The following is a 26,522-nucleotide window of genomic DNA, read 5'->3' as shown; positions in this document are numbered from 1 at the left end:
TCATTGTCAGACTGTTTAGGACGGCTAAATATCCACTTAAATTTTTATCCTTGCCGATCGTGCCCTTCCATTTCAGATTACACGCGCCGCTGTCCATTCGTCATAGCTGCTGTAAACATGAATATTCATAAGACATGTGCGGACGTAGAGGAAAACCTCGCTTTGCCGACCACCTATTTTTGAAATTACTGTACAATTAAGTGGAAATAAGATGGGTGGTTCTTTATGGTCCATCAAACCAAGTTTTGGTGATGAAAATAAAACAGAGGGAGCAAATGAAGACAAAAATATTTTTCTTTCCCCCCATAACGTGGGAAAAGAAATATTAAAGAAAGATACGAGGCCCTGAGACCCATGGATTCCAACGGGTGCCTACTTATTAACATAATGACTTCGGACATGTGTCATGGACAAATGAACTTTTTTCCTTCCCTTCCCCAGGTAACATGCCCATATGGGTTGCATATGGGCTTAATATGGGTTTGAATATGGGTCCCACATGGGTATGCCCATATGGGACCCCTAGGATTTTGCACCCAAGATTTACATGGGACCCATATGGGCTATCCCAGATGGCCCATATGAGTTCCCGATGGGGCCCATGTGGGTAATGTATGTGGTAAATATGTGGGCACTATGAGGGTTTTCCCATATGGGCTTTAGCTGGGAAATCATCATGGGTCCCACATGGGTATGCCCATATGGGGCCCCTAGGATTTTGCACCCAAGATTTACATGGGACCCATATGGGCAATCCCAAATGACACATATGGGTTCCTTGTGGGACCCATCTGGGCAACGTATGTGGTAAATATGTGGGCACTGTGTGGGTTATCCCATATGGGCTTTGTGTGGGGTTTCATCATGGGTCCCACATGGGTATGCCCATATGGGGCCCCTAGGATTTTGCACCCAAGATTTACATGGGACCCATATGGGCGATCCCAAATGACACATATGGGTTCCTTGTACTTATATAATTATGTAGTTGTAGTTTGAACTTCTTTGATATACAGGAGTATGTCCATGTATTCATATTTGTGTGTAGTGTATGTGAGTAAATTTGTGTAATCAGGTCAAAGGTCTTGCTCCCAAGTCACCCCTGATTATGCAGTGGCAACTACGTATGTGTTAGCAATACAACATGAACACATGTCTTTCTTCCTTGATATATCAGTATACAAATGATGCACAGGACAGAGTGGATCGGTGAGAATTGGATGCGCGAGTTTAAGAGAGTATCCGATTCTCACTGATCCACGGAAAAAGCCTGTGCATCATTTGTGTTATAAAATGGGCCTGTAAATTCATGAAATACAACCATTTTCCCCATCATACGTCTGGTACACCTACAGTTGTACAACACTATACAAGACTTGAGCAAGCGTTCAGATTTTACCGGACGCATGGCTCAGTGTGAATCAGTTAAAATCAATGCATGACAATTGACCAATGAGATTGCAGAGATTCTAAAGTCCATTTTATAATAATTATTATATTATAATGTCAAACCTTTATCAGAATGGTCACTTCTCAGCTAGTTGTCACTTCTTGATCTATACATTAGATACCACAACATATAGTTGGCAACTTAGCATTGGTGGATGTTTCATTTTTACCTGGGGTCAGTTTCCCTTACTCCTCGGTCCATAAGTTCCGCCTGGTATGTCAGTGGTGTTAGTGACAGCATTTCTCCTGAAAGAGGCAAAGTTTCCCATTTGTGGTGTGAATTAGTAAACAAAAGAGAGAGAGAGAGACGAATTAGAAAGCTGTGTGAGTAAACTATCTCCTCTATGTGTGTGAATATTTCAGTGCAGTTCACTGTCCATTTTAGCATAGTAAAGACATACAAACTTTCCTTTCAATCATCATTATCTATGCTGATTACTCTCCACAGTTATATGAGCAGATTGAAAACCAATCATTGAATGCATTACATAAGCTTTGAGCGCCTGAGATAAAATGGCAGTAACTAGAAGCAGCGTGTATAAATTCCTCCCTCCCCATGAAAAAGAACAAATATTGCAAAGAAAAATTGATTGTTACACAATAATTGAGCTCGAGATAGTCCATCAACTTTGACTTGCCCCAACATTTTCTTTCTGCCGTCAATTGCCCTAGCTGTATATGGTCCTATAGAACAAAGTTGTTTTCGTTGTTCCCGGTTGTAACTCAAATAGTACCTGCGAGCCATTGGTATATACATTGTGTGTCATATGACTGTGCGATGTTCAGTACACAGCAATAACACTGCTTGCGAGTACTCGTTCTAAATGCATTATGACATTTTGTAAATGGGAACCCTGTTCTGACTGTTATCTCTTTATAGAATTATAATACAGTACAGAAGTCAAAGTACAATTTGGAGCTGAATACTTACATTGTTGACAGAGAAAACTAGATATAAAAGGTCTCTCAATTCTTTAGCAATTGTCTGCTCTTCGCTCTAGAAATCAATGTCCGACAGCGATACGAGAAATGGAAGTGCACGACCTCTGTGTTGCATGCTTGTAATCGATCACCATTCCCAAACATTCCGATATTGAGTTTGTGTTTTAATTCGCAATATAGATTGTGTGTGAACAATGAAAATGCCTGCTGAATATCTCATTCATTTGTTCAGGGAGAATAACTGAAAAAATGAAAACCCAGGTGTATTGTAGTTTGTTTTTTGTTTTTTAAAAGCCTCTGCCATGAAGTGTCACCGGAGGCATTTTTTTTTTTTTTTTTTTTTTTTGGGGGGGGGGGGAAGGGGGTAAATTATATGTGTAAGACAATTTTCATGCACTGCTCAAAAAAGGGGAAGGATTTTTCAGAGAACGTGACTCAAATGTTGGTGTTTTTTTTTTAAATTAGATGTGAAATGCTGACATGTATTGAATTATTGAATGATGTGTTTGGTCTTCTGAAAGAATGAGTGAATGAGAAATATGTATATATATTTTTTTGTTTTCCTGGGGGGGGGGGGCTTGGATGGGTGGGGAAGACTTTAACACTTACTGTACAGTTCTCGGTATCGCCAATACCTAGGTGCCATGTGCAGGACAGTGTTTTAGATGTATTATGGGATAGCCTCTTATGGGAGGCTGGGATGACTCTTATTCCAATATGAATGTGATGCACAAGTATACGTGCACAAGTATACCTTTTCTTTTCTCTTCTCAGTACAGTACTCCATGATTGCGAATTTAACCACTCGCGAAATACTCAGGAAGTCCCAATTCCCCAAAATTTAGACTGGCTAAATATATGGCATATACAGTATGTCTCTAGTGATTGCAAATTAGTAAAATGTTGAAATTTCATACTCTTTTAATTGAATTCTAAGCAACAAAAAAAAAAGCAGCAACGAAAGAAAAGCAGACAAAAATTGCATTTAATTGTATGGGAACTGAGACACGCTAAAGACAATCGGAAGTGACGATTACACTGAGGAATCCCACAGTGCATCTGAACAGGGCTGTTAGCATGTGCTGAAGTTTTCTGCCCTTTGGCAATACCGAGAATTGTAGCTCTCTATGCATTAAATTGATGTGTGAATTAATAGGGGAAAAAAATAACATGCTTGTGGTGATGGTGCATTTGGGTGATTTCTCTCCACAAAATGTTGTGGTTAATCCATCTCTTCCAAAAAGCTGCTCTGGTAGTTTAAGAGCTACTTGATGGTTTCTGCTTTAGAGCTTATGCCTCAGCTGGCAGAAATATCTTATATTTGTTCTGTGCATAGCAGTCATATGCCTAAAATAGTATTTTGACTCATATCCAACACTCCATATGTGAGTGACCCAAGTCCTAGTTTGTAGCTTTGTACTCTAGGGATGTCTGTAGTCAAATGGCAACTTAAATCAGACTGACCCTTTATGGAAGTGTCTCTTGTGTCATGGAGCATCTGCATATGTGTGTGTTGCATCAAAGAAGACCATGAAATCTTATCAATCCACTGTAATGGAAAGGTAAAATGATTGGATATGGACATGGTATGAGCAGGGTGAAGTGATGGATATTTTCAAATGTGATGGTTTGCTTCATTTAAATTGGCATGAATGGTTTTATTTGCAATATTCAGGATTTAATGCGTGCATTCAGCACCCATTATCTAAAATATTGGCAAGATCTGTACTTCCGATTTTTTTGCTTTTTGTTTGTTTGTTTTTTTCTTCTGTTGTGCCACTAATCCAAATCAAGAGAGATTGGATAGTTGTAAGATTCTCCTGACTGATACAATCTAATCATTTTTGCCCTTTTTTCACTTGTTGATTAAATCATACTTTTTTTAGTAATTGTGTTTAATTTTTCCTTTTTTCCCTTGAAGTCACAGAAACTGAAACATGGCCAGTGCGACTGGTCGGCGGCCGTGACTCGAAGTCAGGCAGGGTGGAAGTTTTCATCAACAACGAATGGGGCACGGTTTGTGATGACTACTTCACCATGGAGGCAGCCAGGGTGGTGTGCAACCAGCTCAACATCGCGTAAGTCAGCAGTTATTTTCAAGGTGAAAGGGTAGTTTCACACCAGGTTTCAAGCCTGCTTAAACAAATGAAATATAACCAGATGAGCAGAATGTTGGAGTTTTCATTAGAATCAACCCTTAAGATAAAAGGACAAAGTTATGGACTTTTATGTTTATAGGGATATAAGGACCAACCACAAATGCAAATGGGAAGTGATGATTTTGTCAACCTGCAAAGCTCCGACTGGCCTTTGTAGAATCTTTAAATTCTTTGTTTTTTACATGAAATTGCAGTAAATGAATTGTATCCTTCACATCAAATAAATGTAGCCTTAATACAATTACGTGTACATAGTGTAGTAGTAATGCCCTAGAGGGGAAAATGGGTTGTAGTTGCATAGAATGTCACAAACCAGTCCAGTGGGAGGGTGTGTCAGGTGATGGCACCATTATCATTACCAATTTGCAAATTTGAATGTGGCCAATATCATCATTTTGATGAAAGCATATGATTTTTTTTGAAGATGCTGTTATGTCATGTTATGATGTATCTCACATAAATGTATACATTAAATATGAAATCACAGAAGATAATATGTTGTCCTGGTGTACCATTCACGGAGTTCTGAAATTAATGGAAGGATGTAATCCCATTTTCATCCTCTTTTGCCAATTCAGACAGCCATTTTGATGTTGAATCTGGCGGGACATTTTTGTCTCCCGGTTGCCTTCAGCTTTTACAACTCTAAGCCGGGCCCTATGTTGTGAGGGCTTGCTAAGGATAACTGGCACCTTTTCTGAAAATCTCTTCACACAGAAATCATAATGTAGTCTTTTTAGGACCGAACAATGCTTAGTGCATCTTACTGGCAGATCACGGTGGACTAAGTTTTTGTCTTTTTAACCCTATTATCTTGTACCATGTCTTACTCTAATGCTGTTGAGTCTCTTCTCCTCAACCTCCTTCCACCAGCGGCGACGTCAGACTCTTCCCACAGGCATCATTTGGAGAGGGCACCGGTCAAATTTGGCTGGACGACGTGACGTGCGACGGGACGGAGCCTTCGCTCCGCCAGTGCACCATCCCGCAGGGCGTGGGCAGGCACAACTGTCGGCATAACGAGGACGTCGGCGTCAGTTGCGGCGAGACCCGTAAGTTCTGGCCTGCACTGCCTATTTCTGGCAAGTGGTCAATGCCCACTGCTGATGGTGCCTGTGTAGAAATGTTGGTATTCATGTCACAGATTGCATCACACTTGAACAGCTCTCTGTTTGGCTGCCGTCTGTTCGAATATTTTGTATCTTGCCTGAACAGAGGACAGTGTATAACCATCATTATTATTCTTGCATGTATCAATTTCTAGTAATATTTGATAGTCTCCATGAATGCTGTCAATGATTGGTCATGATGCAATCATGTGACTAATCCTGCAAGGGTCTCCCATCTGGGTTCCTGCTGGACCTTACATGGCTAGATCACCAAGGTTGGATTGAGTCTTCATACCTTCATTTCTTTCTGGTCCTTGACAGGATTTAAAAAAAAGGTCAGTGTAGAAGAAGAAAACAAAAAAATTTCAAGAAATGTGAAATGGTGGTAAAGTTTACCACAGGATGCTGTGAAAAGACTGTTCAGAATAAAATGTCAAAACTTGGTACTGGTGTTATAAATTCTCAGGTTCAGAGACAACCAATCAAAAGATGGAATCCTATCTGAGCTTTGTGGTGGCTTTGTTTCAATTAATGATTGGTTGTTGTTGCTGTTGTTGATGTCATGGATTAACCCATTGAATCTTTTTTATTTCACCAGCCACTGTCTGTGGGATACGGGGCATCGAGAATGGCAACATCATGGCAAGAATCATCGGGGGAACCAACGCCAAGCGGGGCAACTGGCCCTGGCAGGCCCAGCTCGTGCTGAAGGGCAGTGGCCATTACTGCGGCGGCACTCTCGTCGATGAGTACCACGTTCTCTCTGCCGCCCACTGCTTCCAGAGGTAAACTTGGTTGCAGTGCAGCACATTGCAAGTTGGGGGGGGGGGGGGGGGGGGGGGGTCAAAGTGAACATTTTCATTTTCAAAAAGAAAAGAGAAGAATAGCAACAAGAATACACCCACAAAAAATCAACAACCCAGAAACAAACAAATAAGAAACCAAAATGAAAATGTGTGAGCAGATATCGTCAAAGATTGCCAGGAATCTTCTGTCAGTGGTTGAACATACAGTTGCTCAAATTGTAGACGTTTCTACTGAGGGACTAAAGCATTTGTGTTAACCCCATCTTCTGTCCCAAACTCTGGAGCAGTACATAGCAGAAGTTTGCGTACCTCACCTATATGCATATATGTCTGTAGGTTTTCCCTCTTCCTCCCATCTCAGGTATGGAAAGCGGTCGTTTAAGGTCCGGCTCGGGGAGCACAACCAGAGAATCGACGAGGGTTCGGAGCAGGAGTTTGACATCGAGTGCCTGTACAAGCACGCCGACTACGACTCGCGCACCACCAACAACGACATCGCCCTGCTGCGGCTCAATCGTCCCGCCATCATCACTCAGCATGTGACGCCAGCGTGTCTGCCATCGGAGGGAGAGTTCCAGCCAAACCATCAGTGCTGGATATCTGGATGGGGCAACTTAGGTGGGAATGCTCTCCTTTCATACCAATAGAATTTGATCATGTCAACCCGGCTGCCCAATGGCCCAGTCGGGTGCTAGAGGGGTATCCAGGTTTACTTTATACGCCGAATATTTCGCGAGGTTTTTATTTTCGCGAATTTGGTGAGTCAGGTGCTATTCGCGAAATCAAAGACACGCGAGAATATTGACTCTGAGCCCGATTTACACATCTCCATTCAGTACAGGACTCCACGATTGCAAATTTAACCACTCGCGAAATCGTCGGGAATTCCCGAATTGCGAAAATTTAGACTCGCAAAATATATGGCGTGTACAGTAGTAGTTCATGCTGCCATATCCTGTTTGTCCCTCGAATAAATTTCTTTATCATGACACAACTGTAGCAGTTGACCATGCCTCAGAACCTTCTTTTTACGCCTCCGCCACAAAGTGTCGCCTGACGCATTATGTTTTCGGGTTGTCCGTCCTTCGTCTGTCCGTCCTTCCATCCATCCATAATCAATTTTGAGGACAGCATAACTAAAAATATGTTTGAGGTATCGTAATAAAACTTGGCATGTTTATGTATGAGTGGGTGAAGTTGTACCTCTGAACTTTTTGGTGCAGATGCTCAAGGTCAAAGATCAAGATCAAATGCTCAAAATTTCAGTATTTGCCCTGTATCTGTGCAATGCCAGAAGGTAATTTCTTGAAATTTAGTGTATACATGTACTACCCAATCAATATTCTCTAGAGTTTTGGGTCATGAGGTCAACGATCAAGTAAAATTGTTAAAATTTCACTTTTTTTCTCCACATCTGGGAAATGGTTCAAGGTATCTTCATGGAACTTAGGACATATGCATGTACTGACTGGCAGTGATTGATTATAATGGGATTTTGGGGGTCATTGAGTCAAAGGTCAGGTGTTGAAGGTCAAGGTCAACTCCTCAAAATTTCACCCATTCCTTGTATTTATGCAATGCTTGTAGGATTTTTCTTTATAGTATATGCATATATTACCCAATAGAGATTCTCAAGGAAGTTTTGTTGGTTTCTTTTGGCCAAAAAAAGGGCAAAGGTCAAGTGAGAGTGCTAAATTGCACTTCTTCCATATTTCAGAAGTGGCTCATAGTATCATCATGAAACTTCACAGCTGTACATATTTATGCATGTTCTGCCTGACTGCCTTATTATCTGAATGCTTAAGAAAAAACATAGCATGCCAAAGGTAAGTGCATATTGGGACATAAAGGGCTACATTACCAAGAAAATGAGCGGTGCAGACTAATAGGCAAAGTCAAGTCTAGGTGCAGTGCATGGTATACAAAATTTTTTTTACTATCAGAACGTTTCTTCTATATTTTCCTCCATGCAGGCGATTCGTACCCAAGCACACTGCAAGAGGCACGCGTGCCCCTTCTGCCGCGATCCACATGCCGACGGCCCAACGTGTACGGCAACAAGCTGACGCCACAGATGTTCTGTGCGGGTTTCCTGCAGGGCGGCGTTGACTCTTGCGACGGGGACAGCGGCGGCCCACTAGTGTGCGAGAAGGAGGGCATCTGGAAGGTGGTCGGTGTGACAAGCTGGGGCTATGGATGTGCCCAGCCCAATGCTCCGGGCGTCTACGCCGAGGTCACCCAGTTCCTCCCATGGATCAACGAGAAAAGGAGCACAAGAACCTGCACATGATCGCAATACTGTTTGACTGATTTCGTCTTGCCACCACCAATGACCAAGCACAGTAGCCTGTTTTGTTTTTGTATGTGTGTATGTGTGTATGTGTGTGTGTGTTTTATGTTTCTGTTCGTTATGTTTTTGCTTGCTTTGAGAGGGATCAGTGCACTTTGACATCATGCTGTGATGCTACAATGATAGAACCCAAATCCTGATTAAAATTACAAACACCCTAGTTGAATCACCTTTAAGATGTACTGTGTCTCTACAGGTATTTGGTATGGTAATATCATATGAGGAGCTTTTTGTAGCTCAGTGGTTAGAACCACAGACCATCGATCTTACGATCCCTGGTTCAAGTTCCTTGGCTGCAATGGTTTTTGCCCCCCTGGACAGGCACTTCAGCCTCATTTCATAGTCCTTTGGAAGAGATGTCAAGCTGTTGGTCCCACAGCTGCTAGCTAACAAACATCTAGTATTTCTTCCTTTGTGTCCACTTAGCGAGAACTTATTATTATTACTCGTGGTACTGTATTTTCTTTGCCATTGCATATGTGACAATCTGACCAGATCATGCTTCTACCACATTTTCCCTTGTTTTCTGTTACTTACAGGGGCATAGTTATTGTCTCTTAATATCAAGGATTTGAAAAAAAACAAACAAACTCTGTCTACAACATTCTTTTTAGAGCATTTACTTCTGGAGCTCTGTTATAGATGCATATTTATGTGCTTGTGCACAGTCAAAAGTACCATTTTCCTCAACTTTTACCAGTAAACTTTAATCAGCACATGACCGTTTCTACCATTTCTCCCTGCCCCCACCATACCCCATACTAAATGAGGATAAGAAAGGAATGATAGGGGTCACAGAACACAACTTTTGAGTACTCTAGATGAACTAATTTTCACAAAGTAAATGACTGTGCTTTGATAGCACATGACTGTTTGTACCATTTCTCCCTGCCCCCAACCTACCCTATCCTAAGTGAGGATAAGAAAGGAATGATAGGGGTCACAGAACACAACTTTTGAGTACTCTAGATGAACTAATTTTCACAAAGTAAATGACTGTGCTTTAATAGCACATGACTGTTTGTACCATTTCTCCCTGCCCCCAACCTACCCTATCCTAAGTGAGAATAAGAAAGGAATGATAGAGGTCACAGAACACAACTTTTGAGTACTGTAGATGAACTAATTTTCACAAAGTAAATGACTGTGCTCATTGTGAAGGCTTGTAATTATGTGTGGTTCTTGATTATGTTGAAGACTCCAAGAGAGATCCGTCTAAATTCAAAAGTAAATTTTACGTCATGTCTATGTTTGCTGTATTTGCGGAGAAAAAAACATGGCTGCTTTGTATAGTGAATGGAAATTTGATTCATCTAGCACATTATGATCAATGATTACTAAGAGTAGTCATGTGATTATTATCCATATTACCTAGAACCAAGACGGCTGCAGAGAAAAAGGGGAAGTGGAGGCCATCAAACTTTAAAAAGACATTCATTTTCTTCTTCTTGTTAGGTTTCTTTTTTCCCCCACAATATTTATCTTTTCTACTGAATGCAATAGGAGGAAACTTAATTTGAAGGAACAGCTTGGAGTGATGGTGCCCACAGTTTTGATATAATTGTGAATATATTATGTTTGCAAGCACATTTGTACGGAGGCAACTTAACCAGGAACTGCAACAGCAGATGAGAGCTAAGCCTTTCATGCAGGCCAGTTGATGCTGTTTTCATTGACAAAGGTGATATCACAGATGGTAGCCAGGTCTGCTGCTCACAGTGAGCTGGGAAAGTAAATAGATGGCAACATTTATGTCAGTTTAAATAACTGATTAAAAGGCCCTGATTGGACATACCATAGTTCCTTACAACAATTTTAAGTGATAATGATTGTAGTGTTCGTGGCAACACCTTTGCAGCAATCAAGGAACTGTTATTGTTGTCTGTGTAGCTGCAAATAATTTTGGAAGTGATGTTTTTGGTATAACTGTACCACTAGAATTCTAAAGATATATGTAATTGTCAGTGTCTGTGCTTACTAGAGCATGAGCTAATTCATCTCTAGTTGAACAATGTTAATTTTCTACAAAAGTTGTCAGGGAAAATAAGAAACACAAAAATCAGAATTCACTATTAAATCAATGATCTCTCAGAGTTAGGCAGTATATCTTGTTGACAGAGTGAGTGTATTGTTCCATGACATGAGAAGATGGTATTTGGGGCCCTTAAAAGAAAAACATTTAATGACTTTAAAGGAAGGAGTGTTTTAGTGTGTTAACCTTTATGCATCCCTCAATGCTAGCTTTTTTGTTCTCTCTCTCTCTCTCTTTCTAGTGGCCTGTTCGGGCCACCAAAATCGAAGGGGACTGAAACCCAAACATACATGTTCATATGGATTGAGTACTACTTACTACTTACTACCCATTATGCCATAGGCACATGCAAGGAGGGCAGCAACGGACTTTGTGGATTGAAAATACATAGAAAATGATGTGAAGAGAATATTGAGAAAATTCCACAAAATATCATTCAATATGAAAAGTACACATTCCCATGACTTGTTAATGACATACATGTGTATGCCAAAGGTTATATCATTCCCCCTGCTCTCTGAAAGAGATTAGTTTAGTACTGTTTCATTATGCCAGAAAAGTGAAGAAATGTGGAATTTTCTTTGTTTTCTTTATATCATTTTCCATATTATGTGACTCATGATAGTAATCTTGTCATCCAGCTGTGACAGCACGAAAACTTAAAAAACTTGTAACTTTCAAACAGATTGTTTGTCCTAGTAATATGGGTGCATTCACTCAACCTACATTTATATTTCGGTTTCATTCCCTGTTAAATCTGAGATTTTAGTAGCCCAAAGAGAGATGTAGTGGCCCTGAAGTGCTTGAACGGGCCACAAATAGATAGCCTTTTTGGAAATTTGGCGGCCTGCAATTGATTTCTAGTGGCCTCAGGGCCCCTGCTTGTATGGAGCCCTGCTTTATGGGCATATAATTTTTGTTTTGTTTTTGTTTGTTTTTTAAGTGACAATAAGGAATGATGAAATGCTTCTCAAATCTGATAGAGGGGGCATCTTATAATGAAGGACTTGAATCGTATAAAACAAGAATCAAAATTTGTAGCGAAAAGTCTGACAAATGTGGACACCATTTTGGCCGTGCATGGCCCAAACTGTCCTTGTTACGGTATTACATTTGTACTGCATTCAATGTCTTTTGCACAACTCAAATGTTTGCTTTCATAATTACATATTTTCCTTACATGTGATATGATGTGATATTACTTAGAGATATCATATACGTTCATGTTCATGTTTATGTTGCAAAATGGGTCTAATTTATTTTGCAGTACTTTTATAGACTTGTTTTTCATCTACATGAATCTATGCAACATATGTGTATATGTTCTTTTTGTTCACTATATTAAGTCTAAACACTGCAAACAGTATTTTGGACAAAGAAACATCTTTAGCCTTTCACCAGTAGCAGGCATGAGCGGTTCATTAAATACTCTAAAGATTTCAGACAGGAGAAGATGAAAAGATGACGAGTGGTCTGTCTGTTGTGTTGTATTTTAGATGTGTCTTGCCCTTTTTTGTCCCCGCCGAACGAGTTCGAGCAGGGGACTATGAAACGGGCTCCGTACGTGTGTGCGTCCGTCCGTCCGTCCGTCCGTCCGTCCGTCCGTCCGTCCGTCCGTCCGTCCGTGTGTCCGTGTGTGCGTCCGTGTGTGATCAAAATCTTCAATTTGCTACTTCTCTGTCATTTATGAGCCAATTTTGATTCTGTTTGCTTTATATGATAGCACTACATGGGAGCTTTGAAACTTCTACACAGAATTTCAGTCGTGACCTTTGACCTTGACCTTTGACCTGTATTGTACATTTTGCTACAAAATGCTACTCCTTCGCCATTTCTAACCCGATTTCGATTCCGTTTGCTTTATATGATGGCACTAGGTGAGGGCTTCAAAACTTCTACACAGAATTTTGACCTTTGACTTCTTTGACCTTTGACCTTGATTTTTGACCTATATTGTACATTTTGCTACAAAATGCTACTCCTTCGCCATTTCTAACCCGATTTCGATTCCGTTTGCTTTATGTGATGGCACTAGGTGAGGGCTTCAAAACTTCTACACAGAATTTTGACCTTTGCCTTCTTTGACCTTTGACCTTGATTTTTGACCTATATTGTACATTTTGCTACAAAATGCTACTCCTTCGCCATTTCTAACCCGATTTCGATTCCGTTTGCTTTATGTGATGGCACTAGGTGAGGGCTTCAAAACTTCTACACAGAATTTTGACCTTTGCCTTCTTTGACCTTTGACCTTGATTTTTGACCTGTATTGTACATTGGCTACAAAATGCTACTCCGCCATTTCTAACCCGATTTCGATTCCGTTTGCTTTATGTGATGGCACTAGGTGAGGGCTTCAAAACTTTTACACAGAATTTTGACCTTTGACTTCTTTGACCTTTGACCTTGATTTTTGACCTGTATTGTACATTGGCTATAAAATGCTACTCCGCCATTTCTAACCCGATTTCGATTCCGTTTGCTTTATGTGATGGCACTAGGTGAGGGCTTCAAAACTTTTACACAGAATTTTGACCTTTGACTTCTTTGACCTTTGACCTTGATTTTTTACCTATATTGCACATTTTGCTACAAAATGCTACTTCCGGCGGGGACATATATTACGCACCGCGTAATTTCTACTTTTCCTTGTTTATTGTGTGTTTGTGTGGAAAAAGGCTGAACTTCATTGCAAGTAATTCTATGTGCTCAACCAAGTAAGATGAATTTGTATATTTTAGCAAAATAAAGAGAATTCCACATATTTTCATTTTTTTATGAAGAGTACACATGCCCTTGACTTGTTACTGATAAATGTCTATGTTAACGTTAATATTATTTCTCCTTCTTTTCGAATGAAGTACGTCAAGTGCTCTTTCCATAATTTGCTAGAAAAGTGAAAATATGTTGGAATTTTCTTTAGATTTTCTTTGTATCGTTTATCCATGTGGGAAGTCACAAAATTCCTCATTTTACAACAGATTGTCTGATTTTCCTCAAAATTCATTGATGTGTTCTAATATTGCAGCATTCTCTCAAATCTAATATGTATTTGACTTTCATTCTCCTGTAACTAAAACTTTAACAAAGTTTTTAGCAGGATGTGCAGCATGTAAGGGGTTCTGATTTCCTTTATCATCTTGACAGAGTGCAAGATCGCTATTGTGTGTGGGTGTGTTTGTGTATTAGTGCAGATGGGTTTATTGAGCCTCTAAAACTGTTTATAGGAACTTAAAGGAAAGTTTTTCTTGAGTTTGTCAAACAATTGAATAACCACATCTTCCAGTAAGTGGATGGGCAGCCTGCTAAGTCGGTAAAATATCACTTCTTTTTTTTCCCATGAAACTTCCCCCATTCACTTTGCCATCAATACAGTAGGCCTATATGATTAATGGACTTTTTTCTGAGACAGACATATTGCATTGATATTACTTTTTGGATTTTTTTTTTTTCGTTCACATTCTGTCACTTTATTTCTCTCTCTCTCTCTTTCACACTCTTTTTCTCAAATTTCATCCTCTGCATTTTTTAAATCAGTAATTGTATAATGTGTGTGTTTTTTTTTTTAGTGTCTCCACCATTTCACAAGAAACAGAGGCTGTACATTTTCGAGGTCATCAACATGTCATGGCACAACAGATCTCATGACACAATTAAAACACTTGACTTGATTTTGTGTCATACTTTGGCTAGTGTATGCTAAGTGAGGTACAGACGTACCATTTACAAATTGGGTAGAAAAGTCCTCACTGTCAGGTCTCAAGCTGATCTTTAGCCAAAAGTGTCATTTCAGATTTAAGCTTCGGCTAGTACAGCCCAACGTTTTTTAGTAAATCGGTGGGAGGAATACCTGAAAAGAAATTTAAATGGAAATATTTCCTGCAGGAAAAATGGGTTAAAGGTCATTCCTCACGGCTAAGGGTCACGATCAACAACCGTTACCTTTATGTTATGAGGGGTCACACTTGTGGCTAGCTGCCACATACGCAGAGGGAGACATTCCAGCCAAATGCACACTGTAGTCAAATGGCTTCTTTTTATGCCTCCGCCACGAAGTGGTGCCGGAGGCATTATGTTTTCGGGTTGTCCGTCCGTACGTCCGTCCACTTTCGTTTACGCGATAACTTGAGTAATATTGACTTGAAGTCTACCAAACTTGGTCCAAGTATGAAGTATGATGGGGCAATTAGTTGATTAGATTTTGGGTGAAATCCGCCAAAGGTCGAAGGTCAAAGGTCAAAGGTCAAGGTCAAATCATGAAATTGTATCCGTTTACGCGATAACTCAAGACTGGATCAGGCAAATTTCACCAAACTTTGTCGGAGGATGATGGGACAATTACTTGATTAGTTTTTTAGTGAAATCGGACTGAGGTCAAAGGTCAAAGATCAAGGTCAAATCCTGAAATTTATCTGTTTACGTGATAACTCAAAACTGGATGAAGCAGCTTTCACCAAACTTGGTCCAAAGATGATGTATGATGGGACAATTAGTTGAATAGATTTTAGTGACATTGGCAAGAGGTCAAAGGTCAAAAGGTCAAGGTTAAATGCTAAAAATGTTGCTATTTCCCCAACATCTATGCAATGCCCTAAGGTATTTTTTGAAACTTGGTGTAGATATGTAGTACTGCATAAAGATTCTCCAGAGAGTTTCATGTCATAAGGTCAAAGGTCAAAAGGTCAAAGGTTAGGTGAAAATGTTGTAGTATCACTTTTCTCACAAATGGTTCAATGTATCTTCATGGAACTTGGTACATATGCATGTACTGACTGGCAGAGATTATCTAGGGAATTTAGGGGTCATAGGTCAATAGTCATGGGGTCAAAGGTCAAGGTCAACTCCTCAATATTTTACTATTTCCCTCATACACTAGTATATGAAATGCTTGCATTATTAGTTTTCAAACTTAATATATACATGCATCACCTAATGGAGATTCTCCAGGAAATTTCCAGCCAGAATGTCAAAGGTCAAAGGTTAAGGGTCAAAGGCCAGGTTTCAATGCCCCCCCCCCAAAAAAAAAAAAAAAAAATCTATTTTGTACTGTAATTACACTCTTTCTTCATACCTTGGAAATTACTCAATGCATAAACTTATAAAAGGGTCCGTCAGAATTCAAGTAAAAATTCTCAAATCCCCAAATACAGTGTATGTGTACCCTTCACTCTTCGACAATTATAGCAAACCCAGTTCAAGGAAAGTGAACATTAGAGTCATTTCTGACAAACCCGTCATATCAATATTATGCCAGTTATGTGAAACTGTCATGGATCACACATTGTGAAGACATTGTACTATATGCCTATTGGGAGAATCATGCATTATGGCGGAGGCATCAGTCGCCACAGCGACATTTCTAGTTTTTCTTGCTACCTGTTAAGAACAATTTAATTGGCGCCGACAAGTGTCGGCTCTGGCTCCCACACATATTTGTGTGGAAGCCAGAAGAGCAGTCAACCACAGATGTTGAAATGATGTGGGCAATGAGGCGTGATATTAGATATTCAGTCATTACGATGCGTGGATATGCGGTCATTACCGGTACATTGTTTGACTTCAACAGGCATTTCCAGCAAATTACTGGGTATTGGGGCAGCTAACAAAATGAGCAATGGTGCATGGCATTTGGAAGAAGTTCATCCTTACTTTAGGGGTTATTTCTTTGTTGTGTTCTGTAGACATGTGGCAGTAGGCACTAGGTATACGAGTCATTCTCATAAATTTCCATAACAAACGGCCTTCTCAATATTCGTGAAAGCTTCTAAACTTAAAAATCATTTATTGTCTTGTTTACACATGTAAATCATCAGGTTTCCAATTTTCTTGTCATTTATGTGGAAGAGTTTTGGAAATTTCGATACCAAAAGAAAACTGTCGTTCCAATGACTTTGTTATAATGGGAGTCACTTGTATCAATGACAGTCAATTACTGTACATGCTCCAAAAAAAACACAAGGTCAAGCTCTTTTTTTTTTCAGCAATTTTTTTTGTTTTTAATACAGATTCCATTGACACAACTGAAAACAAGCAAGAGTACACAAAACAATGCTACAACTTGCAAGAAACAACTTTCCTAATACGAGACTGGGGATGTCTTAAAGCAGTCTCTCTCACACAGACATACACACACACACATACACACATGCATCCCTGCACACCAACAGCACATTGACATCGCTTCATGAAGACTCAAGTACACAAGCGCACACACACACACACACACACACACACACACACACACACAAACACGGTCAAAACACAACCACACACAATCATACACATGCAATCATGGAAAGAACACACAAGCGTGCATTCACACAGTGAAAACAGTCATTAACTACACGAATGTCAGATATAATCGATTAAAAACACGAAGCAAGTCAACAAAGAGAGTATGACACTCAATTCTGGTAAAATATATCCACATTGAAAAAATTGAATGTCTCCATATAGTTTACACTTTCCCTCAATCTTGTTTTCTTTTCAAAATGTCCCAAACATGTAAAGATACATTGTATCAAAATTTGCAAAGGTGTCGCATTACAGGAGGAAAAAAAAAATCAAACAGTCCACATTCACTGAGGTAAAAGGTTACTTCTCCCTTAAATACAGAATTGATTCCTTTTTGAAGCAATCTGCTATAGAAACAATAGGAGTGATTTCAAAAAAATGGATTTACAACGATCCAACTACTAGTGTTGATATGTAATTCTTTCACTACCAAGAGCATAGGTGATCCTATTGGGGTAACACATTTCTTTGTGCCAGAAGTGAAATGCTCTACAAGAACAAAACTACCCCAGTCAAAAGTCGTATGTGACTCCCCCCCCCCCCCCCCCAATCTGTCATGCACCACCAGTTGTGGTCCTCACCTGCCGAAAGTCTTACCAACTGGGAATTCAGAAAAAGTTATAGCCTACCAGCAAGTCGAATACCAGTTTGTGGTAGAAAAGGAATGTGTATGACACTTCCATTAAGTTCATTAATGTATTTGACTTTTACACAATATCAAACTTTTTTTTTTCTTTTTTTTTAAGGAAATTGGCAACATTTTGCAAGACAATGTAAAAGGATAAAATGATAAGTTCAAACATAATTGGTAGTGGTTCCAAAGTGTTGCAAGAAGGCAGCCTTGGATCCTCCCCGAAATTGTCTTTGATTTTTTTTTTCCAGTGCTCACGGTTATCTTCTATTTTGCACAGGGTTAACACATGCCATGATTCACATGGCATACACTAAATCATGAACCGCAAACTCAATGAAAAGTTCTGAATAACTCTCAATATAATTTTGAGCTATACCCAGCCTGTTTAAAGAAAATAATAATAATAATAAAATGAAAAATTATGTCACTGTAATCCCCAACCCATGTGATGATTTGCACACATGGGCTCTTGCCATTGGAAAAAAAAAAGAAAGAAAGAGAAAACAGCCTTTTTTTTTTCAGCAGAAAATCAACACTTTCATAAACCAATCTTTGGGCATTATGTTGGTACTAGCATAGCATGCTTTAAGAAGGGAAAATTGAAATCACAAAACTTCCTGATTGAACACAATACGACATCATGAAAAATGCATCAGAAAATTTCTCATCCGCATTTCAATCATAGGGTCAAATCTCGACCAAGAGTTAAAGACAGTGACACAACAGTCAACTTGTCAAACATGTTTCAAATCCACAAATTCAAAAATGCCTCAGCAATCTTTGATCTATTCCCCCCGCCCCCCCCCCCCCTTCCTTCCCCTCCCTGTTCGAAGAGTCCAAAGAATGACCATCTATGCACTCCCATGCTTCCCCACTATACATGGCTGGCTGGAAAGACATGGAATGTTGTCATCGTGCCACAAGGGCGGGCGGGCATGAGCAGGATTTTCATTGGAACACTTCACTGTCACTTCCCTTTACGTCTTTGTTTTTTTAATTAAACTAGTCATAAAACAGCAATCTCACAAATGATGGAAGAAGCAAATTGGATTACATGTTGTGGAGATTGGCATGAAATCCCTGTATATAAAGTGACAAAAGTTTTGTCAAACACTTTTTTCCCCAACCATTTTTTTTTCTCCTTATTTCTCTGAGGTACAATCGTACAATGTACACAAAGTCATTAGTCACATATCAAACATACAGCGACACAATACAGCCATCAAACTTATCTACTCTCAGTGTAAACATCCATGACATTTTGCTCCTAGATTTATCTAATAACACACACTGCATACATTTGTCCAAATGAGGAGTAACAGTCATAGATTTTTTTTTTCATTTTTTACATGGAAAAATCAAAATTGTCTTCATTGTAATAAGCTATCTGCAATTGTTTCTTTTTTTTTCGTAAAAGGTACACACATAAATTTGTGGGAAGGTCTTCAGTGATCAACATCACACACAAATTACTGTACATGTGGGACTGAGAATATATTAATCACTGATGCAGTTGCACTGATTCTGAAGTCCCAAATGCAGTGCTTCGCACAGGAATACAGGAAACTTCAGGTCACAAAAAACATTAAAACAGAAATGTCTTACACATTGATATCTTCTTCAAGGAAACTGTAAGGACTCGCACATTATTTGGCTCTAACATTTCAAAAATCCTGATATTGTAGAGCAATAGATCGAGTAACCACATGCAGTAAGTGCAGTAAGAAAAAAAAAAATCACACTAAAATTCACACTGCCTCGTTAACATTGCATTTTCTCAACAATTGTACACAGACTGGAAAGCTATTTACAGCTTACAGCTAATCTGACCGATGACACATTCGATCAGTGGGACATAATGGCTACTCCACCACAATTTGCACATTGTTTCTGTTACAAGACAAATATCTACTTCTCTTTAAAAGATAAGCTTAGATTAAACCTGAGAATATGTTTAGTTTTGTTTTGTTTTTGTTTTGTTTTGTTTTTTTCTTCAGTTTCGTTTCTAATATTCCTATGTCTAAACAAATTACACTCGAAAAGAAACAGATATGAAAATATAGAATTCATTCCTACATAAATAACAGCTGGGATTAAGCAATTGACATTTTGACACATGAACTTCAACGAAACAAATCAATCATTCAAAAAATTTACCAGTCACGGTGTATATATCTATATATATATGTATTTATAATATATCTATATTCATATATCAAAGCTCTTGTTTCTTTCTCAGTTAACCCCACTGAAGTTTTGCACGAAGTCTCTTGCAGATACGAACAGAGCAAGCTCTACGTCTATCATGACAAGCTCCTAGAACATCACAGCCACTTGCAGAGAAGGGATTTCAGTTTGTGTTACATTACCACCAAGCATGCACAGCAAAAGCCCCCCCCCCCCCCCCCCCCAAATACAACATCACATTTGTTCCCCTCAGATACGATAGCTCCTATACAGGTCTGTGTGACATGTCGCCTGTTCAGCACCAGCCTTTGCCCCCTACCTCCCAGGTAAAACATCGAGCATGGAATCACGTGCGAATCAAACATCAAATTGACATGGCCGAGTACTGTATGCACCACATAAGTATCAAGCGGGGAGTTTTATTTTCACAAATTTTGCAAGGGTACTATTCGCAAATTTCACAACACGCTAAAATGTTAACTCTGATACCAACATGAATGTGACATGCATGTGTGCATGTACTGGTATGCAGTACATGACAAACAAGAATGATAATTCAGTTTAGTGGGCCAAACTTGGCATGCTTACTGTGTGACGAATGGATGTGTGAACTTCCGGACATTTCTGTCCACTGCTGTACTCCAGGATTGCGAATATACCCACTTGTGAAATTGTTGGGTAGTCCGGATTTGCAAAAGATTACACTCACTTAATATGGCATATACAATACTGTATACGCTTTTATTTTCGTGAATGAGAAGGTCACAGACATTTTCGTGAGATATTGTTTTTCGCAAATTGAAACCGACGCTATCATATTCATTTGACTGGTTTCCACCAGGGGTGGGGGGGGGGGGGGAGGGCTAGAAGGTGCACAGTCCTGTGTACCACTGTACATACTTTGAAGTAGCTCCAAACAATTTGTTCTGATTGTTTTGCAAGACTTTCTTGTGCGCCCACGAGGTGGAAAAACAAGGTGTCCCTGAATGAACTATTCTTCTGGTTAAAGATTTTCCAAACTCCCATTTTCATTCCCCCGGGTGAACTCTCTGGTATTCTGGCCACACGTGTCTCAATAACACCCACTGCTCATCCCATACAGAATGAAACTCGCTGAATCACTCACATTTAGCATTTCTTGCACGAACATCAGCAGCCGCTCTTTTACTGCACCTCCTAAGTTTGACAAAGCCAATCAATGTAGAAACCAACTGACTGTTTCTCCATTCGCTCCTTCTTAGTATACAGACACCATGGATTTGGTGGGTAAAAACAGATGAATGCAATTCAAACCCACAATAGTAGGGAAAACTTGTACTATTCCAAACTCCAAATCCCTTTAAAAGTTCCAAAATGCAAAAATGAAGAATGAATAAAGAACAAATACATCAAGTCTGCAACTTCGCTAATCAAAAAACGGTTGAAACTCCCCTTCATTCTAGCAAACATAGGCACTGTAGCAACACTGAGCAGCAAATTCTTAACGTTTCTTTTTCTAACACATCACGGTCACGAGATGTGACGCGCTATCAAGTACGCATACACAAAAATTGTCACTGGTGTTTAGTGATAGATTCACTCACACTGGTCTACAAGGAGCTTTCGCATTTCTTCTTGAAGGTTACTGCAACTAGATCTCTCTCCATCTCATAACACACGTCATCTCTTACACATTTCACTGTCATTCATTTCACATCAATGGTTTAAAACTTGTCCTTTGTCCTTGCACTTTGCAAAATCAATACATAACATTGAGGCATTCAATTTTCTATAACTACAAATAAATAGAGCAAAGGAATAAAAAATAAAATGGATGATTCAGATGCCAAAAGGAAATGTACTACTTACAAAAGAGGGGAAAAGGAACATAAACCAAAGAAAAAAAAAATGCTTCAGTTCTCTGTGTGAAACACACTTCAGAGACGGAAGTTTATTTGCACTTGACATTTCCACTCTGTGAAATTTACATTCATAAATACAAAGTTACATCAGACTCGCCTTCACAGTGCTTCTCACCCCAACCTTACGCCCACCTCATCAGCCGCATATCGTTTCGCACCAAAGAACACAACACTACTCTCCACATACGTCTACCTTCAATCCATGTCAATTTGTCTCAAATGTGGCATTGTTAAAGAAAATAATGTACAAATTGTCACCCTTGTTAATTTTCTTTCTTTTTTTTTTTTTACACTGTTCTCATCAAGTCACTGGATTCTAAAAGGAATCTGACAAACCACTTTGACACAAATTAGTGTGACACTTGGAAAGATCAGAAGAGTTCAGAGAGTGAGAAAGAAACAATGCATGTGAAGCTTTTACAGTAAGTTGTACCACTACAGGAAAAACAAAACAAAAACCTGTCCTAAAGAATGTTAAGAATGTCAAGAATGAAGATTAGACATAGCATTCTTTGATCACAATGTCAAAAACTGAAGTCTTTGCAACATAGAAACATCCATTACTGGGGGTCCCACGCTTCACACCTTTAGGTCTTTATGGAGAATACAGTAGTCCTGAGTGTGGATGCAAAAATAAAATGAAAACTTTTACAAAATTGTTAAAACAAATACAATTTCAACGTACATTTACACCTTCCACTGAGCTCAAGGCAGTCCAGAATGAGGAGCCTGCAGCTGAACCAAGTTCAGCCACTTACACATGGAGGAAATAAAAAAGCAGACATTTGGCTAAACGCTACACAGCTGCCTCGACTGTCTATCAAGAGAGCTAATTATCACTGAATAGGCTTTGCACTGGCCCCTTTCTGGCCGGCCACACGCCCCCATCAATGGTTGGTGGACACCGTCGTCGTCGATGGCGACGATGCCGCCGAGGAGGAGGAATGCTCAAAGAGGCTGGGCGACAGCGTGGCCGAGAGGCGGACCCAGAGGTCATGCTTGCAGCGCGGCAGCCGGCGTAGCGACTGGATGAAGTCCTTGAACTGCGCCTGGCCGCCCGCCTGCATCAAGAACGCCTTCTGCGCGCTCTGCACCACGCTGATGAAGTCGTCGTACTCGGGCGGCGTGATGTGGTACATGCGCTGGTGGATGCACTGGATGTACATCTGCACGCACTTCTGCACGATGGGGCTGAGGATCGGCGAGCGCAGGTTGGCTTGCACCGAGGTGTGGTTCATGGAGGACAGGTAGTGGGCGGCCTCCCACGTGATCGTGTGTAGGACAAACGGGCTGACCACTACGCTTAGCACACAAGCACAGAACTGCTGCACGTAGCTGACACCTGGGGAACGAAAAACACAAGATGTGAAGGTTGGGAAGGCGGGAATGTGAACTTGATTGGAACAAATAAAAAACAAAAATCAAAACTGGGATACACTGATTTAATTTTAGGCTGATCAATAGTCCTTCTTTGTAAAGGCCTCCTCCAAAGTATTCAATGATGACTGTTCTTCCTCTGAAATTTTTCTAAATAAAAGAGAAGATCATTATATTTTCAAATCATTACACTTACTGTCAATGCAGAAATTTTTGCGGTACATTAATTTTTGCATTTTTTTCGTATTTTGCGCTAATCCTAGCTAGTGTGAATTCTAAAACCCGCAAAATTATCTTCACAATTTTGAATGGGTTGACAATTGCACACCATGAATTAAAGAATCTGCAAATATGTTTCTGTGCCGCTCAGTGCTAAAAACTAATCATGCCAAAATATTGATGTTTACAGTACAGAACATCACTAATCTTTTTGTTTACTTTGGATTTTGCCCTACACTGGGAGCATGAACAACAGTAGACAATTCAAACTATGGTAAGAATGAAGACTACAGCAATAATAACTAAGGACAGAAGTAATAGCATGCTAGCCAAAGATTCAGCATTGACTGGTTGGATGGACTGATCAGTGCTTTGTCTCAGAACTCTCCTATGCTAGAGATTGGGCGGAGAATGGTAACATGTGTCTCTAAGTGGCCAGATATACAGGGTGATTCAAACGAATATGGAAAGCAATTAGCGAGAAAAAAAATGAGATATGAAATTTACCTAATCTTTTCGCTATCTCCATCAGCCACTTAATGTCCTCTCCATAAGGTGGGTTGGGAGAGAACCTAGATTGTGTCCTCTCATCGTGTACTCTTCTAGCCAAAGTATCAATGCCAAGCATTCCCACCCTATAGGTGGCATGCAGATAGAACAGTCCTGGGTGCTGTTGTGGGGCCATGGGCTGCGCCATGTTGGGAATGGGTTGAACAGGGTGGGGCTGCGGAGGGACCACAACACTGGGCCGCGTGTGCACGATGTTGGGCTGCATCTGCATGGAGTACTGCTGGATGATGGGCCGCGGCGCCATGGCCTGGCCTGGAGCGATCTGCAGAACCTGCGTCGGTGGGAAGCCCGTCCGGGGCACAGTGACCGCCATGCCCGGTACCGGCATGTTGGCATTGTACGGACATGGGCCGTGGTACTGGTGGTGCTGCATCCACTGCACATTGTGAGCATCGCTAATTATCTGCGGCCGGTGCTGCAGGCGCCGGTCAGCCCCTGGCACCGCATGGGCGGCATTCCCGAATTGGTGCCTGGCGACGTATGCATCCACAGTGACAAAGTCATGGTAGACTATTGGCACGGCATGCGGCGGCGCGAGGCTGTACGGTACACCGACAACATGCTGGGGCTGCACCATGCCCCTGACGGGGGCGTTGGCGTAGGGCACTACCTGCCCTGCCTCCTCCGCCCCGCCCTCATTGGCCACCCCAGCCTTTTCCTCGTCCGAGTCGTGGTGGTGGTGCTGGTGGCGCTGGTTATTGTGGTTGCCCTGTCCCGTGGCGTTGTCATGGAGCCACTCCCACTGTTTGGCGACGTTGAAGAGGACCTCCGGGTAGACGTCTCCCCCCTTGGCTGCACTCTCTACCGCCAGGCAAGCCTTCTGCAGCATCATCACGTCCTGCTCCTTGCACTGCCGGACAGAGAATGGGAATCATTGATGGAGGTCACCATGACTACAACAACTGCATTGATGGCCTACGTCAATGATGATAACATCGTTACTATCAACACAAGCAAGTCAACAATACCAATGTGACAACTGCATCATTCTGAAATATTCATGTCTTGTTTAATCATCATTACTGCTACCGTTTTCCAGGAAAATGCTACATGCCCATTCATTTAGGCACATTGTCAGAGTAGACTTGGCAAATAAACAGAAACCGATAGTCTTGACACTTTTGAAGCCACATGAAATTTTCATCAAGGTGTGCAACATCTAGATGATACTTTTTTTTTTCACATCCACAGCTCGAATTTCCACAGTAGTTGGATATTGCTAGGGTAAGTTGACTTGTCATAGCAGCCAGCGGAGCAGGGAGTTAGAAATACTGCTCCATTGCTAACTCTTACTAGTGTACAGATCTAGGTGTGTGTTCAAAATGACTCGAGACTTGGTGTACATCTCGATTTCTCCATACAATTAAGCTGAAAGTGACGGAACAAAACCCCAAGTTGTCCTTCTACTTGCTGAACATCCACTCAAACTATCCAAAAGTAGCAGGGAGTTTATGTCACTTTGTCCCACTGTCAGTTTCTATAAACCTTTCCATGCTTGTAGTCCAATGTACACATTGCTGGAGCATGACATATTAAGAGATGAGAGTCATCTTACAACTGAGGACAGACATAAACTTACAGCATTTTAATAAAGAGTTAGTCTGTCACTTGCTGGCTTGGTTGTGAACACGGCCTTTTAAACATCTCTCCTCATAGAGCTGAACTTTCACTGTCTGCTATTCTGTTTTGCAACTGAGCATAACAGATACGGATTCACTTCTTGTATGTATTCACTTCAAGTCTGTTTCCACATCTGAAGCAAAGAGATCTCTCTAGCTTATGGGGAAGGGGGAGTGATTTTTTTTTTTTTGGGGGGGTACCTACCTGCATTAGAGCCCGGTTCACGTCCGTGGGGTTCAGGGCGTGGGCGTGGCTGAGACAGGACAGGGCCAGCTGGGCGGCAGCTCGCACCATGTTGGGGTCGCGACCTCTTGAGGCCCTGTCGGCCAGCGAGGCGGCCTCCGTCGGGGTCAGGTGACCTTCCCATGTCTCCACCAGCAGGTTGATGGCTGCACTACCAATCTCCATCGCCTGACCTGAAAATCGCATTAAGTGAGCAAATGGTGATCACAGGTCAAAGGTCAGAGGCAAGGATTTCCAACTCCACATTCATCATGGAATACATCTATACATACATGTACATGTACATCCAGGAATACAACTGATTTCCCTGGTATGTGAATGTTTTAAGCACATTACAAGTCCAATGAACTCATTACTTGTACTTATAGTTTTGAAAAATAAGTCAAGCAGCCTCCTTGGAAAGCTAAAAAAAAAAAACTCCTTCAAATTTCCACCAAATTTCCTTTAAAATGGCATGTGGGACAAGCATGAGATGTGTTACATATCGGATCAAAACTAAAACAAGGCCGTGCAACCCGTATTTTATGGAATCTGTGGAATGTAAACACTCCGGGGAAGGTCCGTTAAAACGGGGCTATAGACTCCCAACCCCAAGTATCTCTTACAAAGGAGATTCTCCCACCTGGATCC

The 26,522-nt window shown here is 40.7% G+C and overlaps 2 protein-coding genes across 2 annotated transcripts in view; one reads left to right on the top strand and one right to left on the bottom strand.

The window, feature by feature from the left end:
- Window positions 1–10,209, top strand: part of LOC139728847 (apolipoprotein(a)-like) — a 69,151-nt gene extending 58,942 nt beyond the window's left edge. Inside the window, exons 22-26 of the mRNA XM_071639787.1 lie at window positions 4,319–4,469; window positions 5,424–5,602; window positions 6,258–6,444; window positions 6,827–7,083; window positions 8,439–10,209. Of these exons, the coding sequence (XP_071495888.1) occupies window positions 4,319–4,469; window positions 5,424–5,602; window positions 6,258–6,444; window positions 6,827–7,083; window positions 8,439–8,755 (1,091 nt within the window). The 3' untranslated portion in view covers window positions 8,756–10,209. The remainder of the gene's footprint in view (window positions 1–4,318; window positions 4,470–5,423; window positions 5,603–6,257; window positions 6,445–6,826; window positions 7,084–8,438) is intronic.
- Window positions 10,210–21,961: 11,752 nt separating this feature from the next.
- The window catches only part of LOC139728838 (zinc finger SWIM domain-containing protein 8-like), a 68,589-nt gene continuing 64,028 nt past the window's right edge, over window positions 21,962–26,522 (bottom strand). Inside the window, exons 16-18 of the mRNA XM_071639774.1 lie at window positions 25,854–26,065; window positions 23,967–24,879; window positions 21,962–23,205 (exon numbers count right to left, since the gene is read on the bottom strand). Coding sequence (XP_071495875.1) covers window positions 22,751–23,205; window positions 23,967–24,879; window positions 25,854–26,065 — 1,580 coding nt within the window. The 3' untranslated portion in view covers window positions 21,962–22,750. The remainder of the gene's footprint in view (window positions 23,206–23,966; window positions 24,880–25,853; window positions 26,066–26,522) is intronic.

This window comes from Diadema antillarum, unplaced genomic scaffold (assembly GCF_040938485.1).
Source record: "Diadema antillarum isolate AM-2024a unplaced genomic scaffold, OU_Dant_1.0 seq00000203_RagTag, whole genome shotgun sequence".
NCBI classification, from domain to species: Eukaryota; Metazoa; Echinodermata; class Echinoidea; order Diadematoida; family Diadematidae; genus Diadema; species Diadema antillarum.
Note: the sequence above shows the minus strand (reverse complement) of the source record. Positions and strands in the feature narration are given on the sequence as shown.